The sequence below is a fragment of the Ochotona princeps genome, chromosome 9, assembly GCF_030435755.1.
Source record: "Ochotona princeps isolate mOchPri1 chromosome 9, mOchPri1.hap1, whole genome shotgun sequence".
Classification (NCBI taxonomy): Eukaryota; Metazoa; Chordata; class Mammalia; order Lagomorpha; family Ochotonidae; genus Ochotona; species Ochotona princeps.
Window position 1 is genome coordinate 54,108,554 of NC_080840.1, and position 13,529 is coordinate 54,122,082.

The window sequence follows — 13,529 nt, forward strand, 5'->3', positions numbered from 1 at the left end:
GCCCCGGTATTTGCCATCTTAAGTCTGCACTAGAGCACTTGATTGCTTTATCACATCCGAATTTGTATTGGTCAAAATATAGTAATATATTTGAGGATAGGTGTTGTGGCACTGTGCATTAAGCCACCACTTGGGATATATGTTTTCGTTGTCAGAGTGCTTGCTCAAATCTCAACTTTGCTTCCAATTCAGCTTCCAGCTAATGGCACATGAAAAATGTGGATGGGGTTTTGGCAATTGTGAGAATTTAGGAAGTGAACTAACAAGTGGAAAATGTGGGGTGTGTGTATGTGTGAGTGTGTGTGCATCCTTTTCCCTTTCTCATCCTTTTCATTTTAGTAAATAAATCTTTTAAATTATGAATATATAATGAATAATATATAATGAGTATAATAAATAAAAACTTGCATTTCCTTTGGGGAGCAGCTTTTCTGGCTTGATCTATTTTTATTTATAAGCACAGTATTGTTTTAATGTATACATTCTGTGTGCATAATTGTTATAGAATTGTTTTAGCTCATAGCTTGAATTTACAGAAGGATGAAAGATAGAAGGGAGAATACAAATATTCTTTCCAATATTTTGGTAATTACATTGATAACCATGAGCAGCACATTTTTCATAACCAGCTGATTGATTATTAAAGCCCATATATATTCTTATAAACCAGTTTTCTATGCTGTACATCATACGTTCCTATTATTCTTCGGTAGATATTAACATAAGAGTTTCTTCTTATCCCTGTACATAAAAATTAGACTCTATAGTATCCTGTTTTCTTATCTATAGAAGCAAGACATCATAGTAACTAACCATTAAACAAAGACATGGGTTTGATGTGATCCTTGTTTAATCTCAGGCGGGACACATGTATAGTGAAATCAGCAGGATGTCCACAAGTGCTGTGAGGAGTGTAAGGTCTGTGTCAAGACATGGAGCAGGGAGCTGAGTCATTGGTGAGCTCCAGGCCTGGAGCACTGTTCTTGCTCATTTTGGTAGGCTGGTTTCCTAGAATAATACTTGGTACAAAGTAAATGCCAAATGATTATTCTTTGGTGAATCAGTTCTAACTAGGGTAACCAGGAAAAAGCTTTATGGAGAAAGTAAGCATCCGATAATGCTTAACTACAGTCTGTTGAACAAACAGCCTCAATTTTAATCCCACCTCTGTGTTTATGGTCTGTATGGTTTGGAGTAAGATACTTAGCCTCTCTTTTAGTAAGTTTCTCATATTAAAATATGGATGATAGTAATTGTACTGTCTCATAGTGCTGTTGAGAAAATTAAATGAACCAACATATTTAATGTATTTACAGCAGTACTGGAATAGTGAATGACTAGCAATTGTTAGCTAAGTAGGAAGATCTTTTAATTGAGTCATGAAAGATAAATAAAGGGAAGGTGACAGGGCGGGTGTTGTGGTATGGGGAGCAACATAAGCAAAGTTATAAAGAAATGATAGGTGGCATGTTGAGGATTTGAATCGTTCTTTATATACTTTAATTTGAATTAGACTATTGCCAATGGATTTGTTCAGCAGGGTTTTATTGCAAAGCCTTTGAGAAAGAAACCTCTTTCTATAATTTAATACGATATTATGAGATCAGTGACAAGAATAATTTACAAGAAGCAGTATTCTTGTTAGTAAATTTTTTAAACAGATGTTTGGCTAGAAATTCCAAAATATAATATGCATAATAGAATCAAACAGAAAGGTAAATATTTTGTAAATAGTGAGAGGCAGATTTCTCATCATCTAACAAAGCTGTTACAATTTAGGAAAGAGAGGGATTGGAATTTCAAATGAGCCCTGCAGTACTACATTAAGAAACATCAATCTGAACACAGTATAGCACATACATTCAGTTATAGACAGGTATAGAAATGAATATAGGCATGAAGATATGTTTGTGTCAGTAAGCCAGCCCTGTGTACTACATAGGAAGCTGATTCTTTCTCTAACAAAGGAGCTGGAGTCCGTGAAGAAATGGTGAATTATCAACTTATGAAGAGTGATGAGTTTGAGATACTTGGGGGTGCCAGAAAATAATGAAATACTAGAAAATGGTGGATGCTTATCTAAAGGACACAAGAAACAACAAGATCTCCTAATGGTCAAATCTGGAACAATATGAGAAAAAAATGCTTGTTTCTTTTGCAAAGAATAAATACCTTTAAGTTGATACCAACACAGGTGTACCTTGAAGCAGTAATTTGGGGAGAAGGGATCACTCTTCTTTACAGAAGCATTCTGGTTCATTTTGGCAGACATGATTATCAGTGAAAACTGAAATCCATGATCAAAAGACAAAATTTACACGAAGTCCTATTATCACCAACAACATGGTGATTAAATATGGACATGAAGGTGGTAACTGAAAGAGGAAATACCTGGCAGATATCACTTTAGCTAAGAGACCAAAGTTATTATCTCCTATGATGAGACCTACATCATGCATGCCCTAATTGAGAAGGGCACATCATAACCTCTGTGTTCCTTGCCAAAGCTACATTTCCCTTCTCTAATCATGAGGGAATATCATACCAACTATCAACTGAAAAATCTTACAAGATACATGACCATTGCTCATCAAAAATGCTGCAGAAAGGAGAACATTAAGGAACTGTCACTGTGTGGAGTCCTGGAATAGGAAAGGGACATAGTAGAGACAATAGAGAAATTTTAATAAGATTGGAAGCCAATTTTGATCACCATGATGGATCAGTATTATGAAGGATTAGTGCTAGTGGGAGCTGAGTGAAGCTTATAAGTTCTCTTATGTTTTTACAGCTTTAAAATTACTTCAAAGTAGGATTTTTTAGCTACTTAACTGCAGTTCTGAAATTCCTCTCCACCTTTCATTTTCCAACCCCCCTTTTTTTCCCTATTTGATTTCTTTAAAGAATGTATTCTTTGTTCTTTTCTTCCTTTCCATTCTTCCCTTACCTTAATTCAGAATTGGATAACTACAGAGTTGCAGTTTTAAAACAACCTCCCATCATTTATTTCCAGACACAGACCAGGATGTTTCATTTCACATAGTAGTTAACTTCTATGAGGGACTGAGCAAGAATTATAACTCCTTTTATGGTTTGGCAGACTATGAAAACATTTTTATTGCTAAACTCTCTTTGTCCTATAAACTTACAGAGACAGATTTAGAATTCATAGATCCAGAGGAGCATGCTTTTCAAAACATGGCTTTAGAGCTCTTAAAGACAGTATTTTCAGGACAGACCATTGACGCAGTAGTGTAGATGTCACTTTGGATGCCCACCTATGGTGAGTACATTAAAAATCTTCTCATCTAAGTGTTTTCAAGGCATGTAACACAGTACTGTTTATTACGTTCATGCTGCCATGTCATGGGACACCGGAACTTGCTCTTCCTACTTCACTGCACTCAGATTCGCCTCGTTCTCTTTATGCAATAACTCCTGTATCAAATACAATGTTGGAATAACAGTTCCTCGTGCATATGTTAATACCATTGAAAATAATTTCTAGTACAGTGTACAGCTAAAAGTGATTTTCCTAACTTTCAGGGAGCAAGAGTTCAGAACACAGCAAAAAATTTGGGAGTCAGAGACCGGACCCCACAGTCAGCTCCCCGGTAAGTGCATCCCCCAATCTGCTGCTTCCTGAAGTGTTGGTCAGCAGTTCCTGGGCAGCATCACTCAGCTGATGCATCTACTCTGGAACATCCCTGTGTTGTGCCTGACTGAATGATGGAGGTTTCCATGGTCAACATCCAATATTTAAGAGCATTTAGACATAAATATAGCCAGAATTAAATGGACATTATTCCGATATATAAGTCCCATCGTGAATTTGAAAGCCATTGCCTTAGCTAGGAATGTGGTTCACATTGGAGTCTGTGTGAAAATCTTACCTAATCACAGAACCCATTTTTTTTTATTTTTTAAGATTTATTTTTTTTATTGGTAAGTCAGGTATACAGAGAGAAGGAAAGATAAAGAGGAAGATCTTCCGTCCTTTGAGTCACTCCCCAAGTGGCTGCGACAGCCAGAGCTGAGCTGATCCAAAGCCAGAAGCCAGGAGCTCCCTCCACGTCTCCCACATGGGTGCAGGGTCCCAGGTATTTGGTCTGTCCTCAACTGCCCTCCCACAAGCAGGGAACTGGATGGGAAGTGAGGCTGCTGGGATTAGAACCAGTGCCCATATGGGACCCTGACATGTGTAAGGCGAGGACTTTAGCTACTAGGTTATTGCACTGGGCCCAGAACCCATTTTAAATGTCATTTTCTCCAATAAGTCTGTTTTGGGTTTCCTTCCATTCTGGCCCTCTGAGCATCTTATAACAAATCTGTGATAGCCCTTGTCATATTACATTGGAAAATAACATTGTCTGTTTCCTTTCCCGACATGAATATAAGTTTTTGGAGTTAGGTTTTATTCATTGCTTATCTTAATGACTACGTGCTAGATAAAAAAAAATTCAGGCTAATTCAAGAATGATGAAGAAATGACTGAATAACTGTTATGTTGTTACTACAAATACTACAAATTCATACATTATCCTAAGAAAGGACACCAATCTGCCTTTACAATAATTGAACATGGTTAACAGCCCTCCAAGAGCTATTTTCTGTTTGTTTTCCCTGGTTATTAGGGTGGGCATCCATCTACTGTGAAGTGAGAAAAAGTTAAATAAATTATTTTACATTGATTTCTTTTGTTATACTGGCATTTTAAGAAACAAGCAGGCTATTTCAAGCTCTGCCACAGGTCAGGCTGTCTTTGTTTCTATTTGCAAAGTCGTTAGCAGAGTGAGAGTGATGACTATGGCATTTATGAAGTGATGTTTCATTCTGAATAACTATGTGGGCAGTGAAAGTGCTTTCAAGAGGGAAAACATATTTCCCCCTTGAAAAAAGGATGGAGCACTTGTGTTCTAGCTGCATTTATTTTTAGTGCTGACTCCTAACTCTATTTAATCCTCAAGTTTTGTTTCTGTTAGCTTTCACAGTTGATTAGATTGGAATCTAAGACTTTCTATTGCTAAAGAATCATCTCACATAAGCTTTCTTTCCCGGCTCCTTTGGCATACATTTCGTATTTATATAATAGACCCACTAAAGTGCTGAAATTCCAATTACAATAAAAAAAAACAAGATAATGGCTCAGAAAGATGTTCTCAGTTAGAGCTTATAAACTAATAAACAGTGGGATAAAGATAAGACTTCAGCATCCTGATCAATAAACCAAAATGCATGCTGAACCCAAGAAAAATACTTCATTGGACTCACTTTTTTTTCTTAATCAGGCTATGCTTAAAGCCCTTGAAATGGAACACAATAAAATGAGGCTCCTGTAAATGTTGACAAGGGAATAATTATCCTGAGACTGAAATGAAGATTATTTTTAAAATTGTATTTCATTTATCTTCTCATTCATTCTGCAAGTATTCATTGAGAGCCTAAGAAATGTGAAGTGCTCTGTTATGCTCATGGTCAGTACAAATCCTGATAGATGTAGCTCTGATCCACAAGTAAATTTCAGTTGAAGTGATGAGAAGGGGAAATTAGAACTACTAGGAAAGGCGAAGCGTGAGGAGCACTCTGGATGGCACAGAAACATGGCAGGGAAATACGCAGGCGCTGGCATCCCTGCCGAGGAAAGCAGGGCTCCTGTCCCAAAGACAATGGAGAGGAGGAACCAGGTCATCTCTGACAAAGCTGGGAAAATAAATATTTTCTTCTTAAAGTTTTCTGTAGCAGGGGCTGCAGTGTGTTCAAAGCTGTAGCCGGTCTCTTAGTTTCCTTTTAGAATGCACTTTCTTTGTATGTTTAAGGTTTGTAATTATTGAGAGAGACAGACTGAAAAAGTGAATGAGCGAGTGATCATTCCCTGTTCACTCTCTGAATCTGTCGATAACCAGGACTGTACTTGACTTGAGCTAGGACTCGGGGATTTAATTCAGGTCTCACATGGGGATGACAAAGACCCAACTACTTGAATGATCCCGTGCTACCTTCCAGGGTCTGCATTAGCTGGAAGCTGGAACCACAGCCAGAGCTAAGGTCAAACTTAGGCACTCTGGAGTTGGATGCTGGCCACTAAGCAGTAGTTATGGCCTAGCAAGGCCAAGCAATGATCTCTCAATTTTTTTTTCAAATTCATTCAAAAGTCATATAACTACTTTCTGATATGTATCTGTTTGTGGAAGATCATTTGTGAAGTGCTAGGGATACATACAATTTTTACATTAGTTTTTGGTGTATAGTAGACTTACAGTTGAAAAAAGCAAAAATGCTGTATACCTTATGGTAAGTGCTATGATAGAACAAAGATATACAGTGCAGCTGAAAGGCGGAGAGGAAAAGTCTCAAAACACTCCTAGGCCAACCAATTTGGTAATGATTTCAAGCACAGAAAATGTACCCATCACACTCTGAGAATTACACATAAAGCTCTATGGCTGATGGTTGAGTGTGACTAAAAAACCGTGCAAAATGAGGCTGGAGTTGTAGACAGGGGCCAAAATCAGGCAGAAGCAGGTAAGGGTACTGAAGAATTTTTAAACCTTCAGACAGTAATGAGACATGAATAAGCAAGCTTCCTACCTGGAGGGTTTTGGTGTGTTTGTCCTTAGCAACGTTAGAAGGGCCATTTGAGAACAGATAAACCTGGAGACAGGAATGAGAAAGGAGATTGTGGTCGTATTAGAGAACTGAGATGAGAGAGTGAATTAAACAGAGAACAAAATTAATAGTTTGGGCACTGATTGGGTGAATGGGAGTTAGGAAAGCAAAACTTCCTCGTGACAACCAAATCTTTGGCATGAATATGCAGGGGTGGTGATTCTTACACTGAGATGGGGGTGTTTGCAGGAGAAAAGAACATCCCTGGGAAAAGATGGTGAGTTTAACTGGGAACACTGAGACATGAGACACCCATGTGGAAACGCCTTGTGAGCAGACCTCTCTCTGAAGCCAAGCAGCGAGGTCTGTGTGTTGCTGGTTTCCTGTAAGCTGTCAATCTTTAGGACATAAATGAGGAATTGGAAGTGACTGTTGTTAGAATGATGAATGGGTTAAAGATGAGAGAAGGAGCTTATGAAACCACTACAGAATCAACAGTAAAGGAAAAGTGGAAAAATAGCAGTTATAGAATCTTAGATGAACAACTGAAGGAGTTAAAGAAGTCAGGGCGTATTTCTTCTGGCTCCATGTCCCAATCCCTGCTTCTTTCTAATGTAGAATTTGAAGGTCAGTGGTGATTGCTTAAGTAGTTGAGTTCAAGCAATGCACATGGGAGGCCTGGATTGGGTTCCAGGGCTTCTGGCTCTATGGGCATTGGAAGAATGGTCTAGCTCATCCCAGTTCTAACTGTAGTTCCAGTTTCAACATTAGTTCCAGCATTAGTTCTTTGTCTCTCTTTTAAAAATAAAAATGTTACGGGAAAAGGAGATTGATCATAATCACGGTATGGAAAAGGTGAATGTAGAAATTTAAGAAATCAGAAAACGAGAGTGGGTGATTTAAGATGTTAATACTTCTGGGGTAGTTGATTATGGGTGGTGACCAGGTACAGCCTGCTGCTAGGAGTGATGCTTTGTAGGTATCCTCAGCTTTGATGCATTTTGAATGCCCCCATAACAATTTGTGTTTAAAATACCTATCAGGATCTGCCTACATTTAAGGAACTTGCAGGCTAATATATCCCTGAAATGACTAGTTTTTGTGGCCCAGTGAATTAATCCTCTGCTTGTAAAGCTAGCATCGCATGCCAAAGTACTAATTCAAATTTGGGTTGCTCTGCTTCCAGTCCAGCTGCCTGCTAGTGTGCCTGGAGAAGCAGGGGAAGATGGTCCAACCATCCTGCCACCCACTTGGGAAACCATAATGGACTCTAATGTCAGCCAGGCCCAACCCTAACTGCTGCAGTCATTTGAAGGAACGAACCAGTAGATGAAAGATCTCTGTAGTTTCTCTCTCTCTATTGATTGAATAAATAAATAAGTAAATTTAAAAATAGAGTTTTGTGGAAAATAAGATACAAAATATTTTGGTTCAAAAATTTTTTTAAAGATTTATTTATTTTTATTACAAAGTCAGATATACAGAGAGGAGGAGAGACAGAGAGGAAGATCTTCCGTCCGATGATTCACTCTCCAAGTGAGCCGCAATGGCCAGTGCTGTGCCAATCCGAAGCCGGGAACCTGGAACCTCTTCCGGGTCTCCCACGTAGGTGTCGGGTCCCAAATCCTTGGGCTGTCCTCGACTTCTTTCCCAGGCCACAGGCAGGGAGCTGGATGGGAAGTGGAGCTGTTGGGATTAGAACCGGCGCCCATGTGGGATCCCGGGACGCATTCAAGGCGAGGACTTTAGCCGCTAGGCCACGCCGCCGGGCCCTCAAAATGTTTTGAAATATATGCATACAAAGAGTCCTCAAGGGGCCGGTATTATAGCCTAGCAGCTAAAGTCCTCACTTAGAATGCACCAGAATCCCATATGGATGCAGGTTCTAATCCCAGCAGCCCTGCTTCCCATCCAGCTCCCTGCTTGTGGCCTGGGAAAATAGTCGAGGATGGCTCAAAACCTTGGGACCCTGCACCCGCGTAGGAGACCCAGAAGACGCTCCTGGTTTTTGGCTTCGGATTGGTTCAGATCCAGCCATTGTGGCACTTGGGGATTGAACCATTGGATGGAAGATCTTCTCTGTCTCTCCTCCTCTCTGTATATCTGCCTTTCCAATGAAAAATAAATAAATCTTAAAAAAAAATAGAATCCTAAAAACGTTGCTGGACATGGTGTTGTGAAAAGCTATGCATATTTTAAATCTTTGCACTAAAATAAACTTATTTATTGATATTTTTGCACATTTTTTGAATTATGCTTTTAAGGTAGATTGACAAAAGTCCATTTGAATGAGCATTGGAGTAGGATGTGAGAAGTGGTTACAGGGGAGGCTCTTCTCCTTTACTTCTGCATTAACATCGGTCCCAGAATATATTGAAGATTTACTTAGCAGTTTGGCACACTGACCTTACTTTCTATTCTATCAAAAACATGGGACTGGAGCTAGTGTTATATATAACAGGCTTATAAGCTTCTGCCTGTGACACTGGTATCCTCTGTAGCACTGGTTTGAGTCTGGCTGCTCTACTTCTTATCCAGCTCCCTGCTGATGTGCCTGGGAAAGCAGCAGAAGATGACTCAACTACTGGAGCCCCTACACCCACAGAGAAGATCAGGCAGAATCTTGGGGTTCATGGCTTTGGTCTAGCCAAGCCCTGGTCATAGTGACTACTTGGGTAGTGAACCAGCAGATGAAAAATCCTCTCTCCTCTATGTAACTCTTTCTAATAAATGAACAGTCTTTCAAAACTATGATGCTGCTGTGCTATGAAAACTTGATATTTTTATTTACATATGAGGCAGCATAGTACAATATCTAATAAAGGTATTAAGAAATGTTTGAGTCCCACCTCTTGCTAGCTTTGTGACTTTATTTACTCAGACTTTTTCTTCCTCGAGACTGATTTTTTTTTTAAATCTGTGAAATGCAGAGAATTGCATTGGGACAGAGTATCACTAATGTTTTAATTTGAAATAGGCATATGTTTATAGTCTCCCTTTTTAGGAGCTGCAGATAGCTTAGCCTGATATGCCATCTCAATGGCCCCAGAATTTACTTATGTGTTATTTGGAAGGAAGATGTGACATGGAAATCACCAGCCCAGTCCTAACCACTGTGTCCCTTATCTACCACTGTCACATCCTTCAGCATAGCTTTTACTTTTTGCCGTGTAGAATGATTAAGGGCATTGTGTATAAAATTTGGTTTGACGATTCTGTTCTCTGCATATTCAGACTTCAACTGAAATCATTGGGCTCACTGTCTGAGCCCAGACAGGAACAAAAGAAAGTGGGGCCAAGAACAAGCTGCTTTATGCAGAGCCCCTGTGTGTGCATGGTGAGTGCAGTGAGAACACAGCCAGGGCCCCAAGTGTTGGGCAGGCAAAGAGCTCCCACTGCCCAACAAGTTCGGTGACAGAAAACAAATGCCTTCGTGCACAATGAGAGTCATACTCTCACCTATCACATTTCACTTCCAAACTTCATCTGCCTGCTTAAATTCCCAAAGCACCACAATTTCCATTACAAATGTGTCTGAACTCAAATAACCCTGAGTTACTTCCAAGCAGCCGCATGGAAGCTGAATCTGCTAGGCTCTGTGGTATCCAGAGCTATTATTTCATTTGGTTATCACAGGGACTTGCCTTTTCTCCTGTTGGCAAGACAGACATTTCCAAAAGCATGGTAATGGAATGTGATGACTCTGCCCGGATCTCACGGGCAGGACATTTGCCACTCATGTTCCCACTTCGCTTCCTGAGGAGAACCACTGTGTTTTTTTCTCTTCATTAGGCAGCTCTTTCAGGGAAATAAGAGGATAGAAATTAAGCGGGTGTGGGGAAGAACTTGGTGATTATTGTATTATTCAATCTTAGGGAATGCAATTTGAAGCAACGCCACATCCCTGAGCTGCAGAAGAACTTCTAAAGTATGTTAGCTCAATTTCATGTGTTCTTTTCTTTGGGCAAGATGAACTCAGCTTTTCTGATGAAATGTCCTTAATTCAACATTTACCTCTTCCGTGGAGATAATACCTGGAAAATAAATCTTCCAGATTTGAAATATGTTTTTGCATACCTCCAAAGGGAAAAAAATACTACTTCTGTTTCGAGACTAAAACGTTCATTGAGTTAGCCAGATTTAGGACTCGGTGCTCAATCATTCTCATTCATTACTTTTGGAATTAAATACCAAAAGAGAGAAAATGTATAATTTGCTAAATTGGTTAACAATTCACTTAAATTATATTCCTTGCTCTGTAAACATGATTGAATTACCGTAGTTATCCCTGGGCTTGGAATGCTTGTAAAAAGTTCAGAGTGAAAACTGTGGGTTATATTTTGAGATTGAAAGACCAAGCTCGGGAAAGACTCACAGGGCCATGGGCACAAAGTGGAACACCTGGGCACTTTCAGTTGTTGCAGAACAAGCCACTAGAACTAGTTAAAGAGTAGCTATACAGGGCCCGGCTGCGTCGCCTAGTTGCTAAAGTCCTCGCCTTGAACGCCCCGGGATCCCATATGGGCTGACGGTTCTAATCCCGGCAGCTCCACTTCCCATCCAGCTCCCTGCTTGTGGCCTGGGAAAGCAGTCGATGACGGCCCAATGATTTGGGACCCTGCACTCGTGTGGGAGACCCGGAAGAGGTTCCTGGTTCCTGGCATAGGATCGGCGCGCACCGGCCCGTTGTGGCTGACTTGGAGAGTGAATCATCGGACGGAAGATCTTCCTCTGTGTCTCTCCTCTTCTCTGTATATCCGGCTTTCCAATAATAATAAAATCTTTAAAAAAAAAAAAGTAGCTATACAACCCCTATACCTGAGTCCAATCACTGATTTCAGGGTAGTGAAAATTTGCAAAATGCAGAGCACAGAGACAGGAAACCTTCCATTAATTCCCAGGATCACCAAAGGTCAGAGGTAAAGGTTCTTAGGACTTACGTTGGAGCTGAGTAGTACGTAATCAGCCCAAATGGAGAGACATGTGACATTGGTGGTTACAGCCTGCTCCAGACCTCAAATTTCCATAAAGCAATCTCCTTCGGACAATGCTGGCTAACAAGATTTTATCAATGGAAAGGCAAATGACATTCTGAGTCCTGTGATTACAACCCTGTAGGGCCAGTTTACCAAGCCCTCAATTCAGTGACTCCGTTTGATAAATGGTTAATCCAAAAAAAGACGGACAAGAACACCTTGAGCTAAGGGAGACAACGAGGCTTGGTCCTGGTGATGTCTTGTCTCTTCTTTAGGGACACTTGTCTAGGGATTCTCTCTCATGATCAGTCATCTTTTTAAAAAAGATGTATTCATTTAGCTGAAAGGCAGAGTTACAGAGAGAGGGGATGGCTGGAACTGGACCAATCAGAAGTCAGAAACCGGGAGCTTCTTCTAAGTCCCCCACCTGGTTGCAGAGGTTCAGGCATTTCGGCCAACATCCACTACATTCCTTAGCACATTAGCAGGGAGCAGCCGGGACTGAGACAGGTGTCCGTATGGGATGCTGGTCCTACACTGACTGTTTTACCTGATATGCCACCACACTGTCCCTGTGTAGTCTTCTTTCAGGATATGCACTACAGTTACCTGACAGCTATTATGTTTTCTTTTAGATTGGTTCTGTAGCTAGGATTTAACTATCCAGGAAAATGCAGAGCACTGGACATGCTACAACCCTAGTTAGTCTCAGAGCTTTGCAATGCTATTATATGGTTTTAAACTAGATCTGGAATGTAAATGAGGAACATCTATAGACATCTCCAAATGCAGGTGAGTTCTTTGACGGACTTGGAGATTCATCATCAAGTTGTGGGGCTTGGGAGAGACAGGTGGTGAGTTCTTAATAAATGTATGCAAATTGGACCTTTGAGATTCGAGATTCAGGAAATCTCTCACATCAGCCCATCCTCAGCCAACTGCCTGCAACATGAGGATAATACAAAATGAAGAGAATTTCGAAAATTAATATTACAACCAGCAGACCCTTAGGAAAGAGGGACCAACTTACTACAAGTTACTCATGACAGACATGATGGTAATTACCATGATAGTTCCACCACTTAGAATTCAGAGAACAGATTTTACTACCAGCCTGTTGGCAACACTGGGAAAAAAAAACAACGGAATCAAAAATGTACCATTGCTTAATTAGTAACCGTATAGATGTGTGAAGAGACATGGACAAGCACTAAAATTATAGGACAAAAATGTTAGCGCTTACTAATTCCTATGTTATTTTTAGTGAGATAGGCAATGTGAACGTGACTCACAAATGGAGAAATTGTTGGCAATGTGTTTGTTCTGCCAATAAAAAGACTTCCCATAACAGCAAGACCCTGGCAACTGCTCAACGTTTCTGTTCCTTCTCTAGATTGTACAGATTGTGTGAGCCACCTCCTCCAGTTGGAGAAGAATGAAATGAACTTCGAGGATCCAGGCAGGCAGAAGCTTCTGAACACCAACCCAGCTGAAGTGCACACTGGTTCAGTGTTCTCCATACAGACAGAGAAATGCATTTTGTCTCTACAGCTTTGTTCGTGATGTGAATGACTAATGTTCAATTTGTACTAGAATGTTTCTGTTGTAAATTTGTAAGCAATCATGTGTTCTATTTACCATCACAACCTGGTCTGTGTATTGACATTTAATATTCGTTCCTGGAATTAAAAAAATTATGAGTAAAACTGAACCATTGTACTAAAATTTGATTTGTTTGTTTTCATCTTCCTCTAATGGGTATATATAATAATGGATATTTCTGTTTGAAGATATCTGTCACTGAAGAAACATTGAAAACTCATCCTACATAAATGTCTAGGATGGTGCAGGCTGGAGAAATAGATGTTCACCCCCATTCACATTTGAGAAAGTCATTTATGTGTGAAAAGGCATGTGTTACTTCTAGTAGGGGCTTATGAGCAAGCA

General features: G+C 40.0%; 1 protein-coding gene across 1 annotated transcript in view; it reads left to right on the plus strand.

Annotated features, from left to right (window-relative positions):
* The window catches only part of PREX2 (phosphatidylinositol-3,4,5-trisphosphate dependent Rac exchange factor 2), a 261,658-nt gene extending 248,365 nt beyond the window's left edge, over positions 1–13,293 (plus strand). The window contains exons 39-40 of the mRNA XM_058668713.1: positions 3,547–3,614; positions 12,976–13,293. Coding sequence (XP_058524696.1) covers positions 3,547–3,614; positions 12,976–13,021 — 114 coding nt within the window. The 3' untranslated portion in view covers positions 13,022–13,293. The remainder of the gene's footprint in view (positions 1–3,546; positions 3,615–12,975) is intronic.
* Positions 13,294–13,529: the final 236 nt, after the last annotated feature.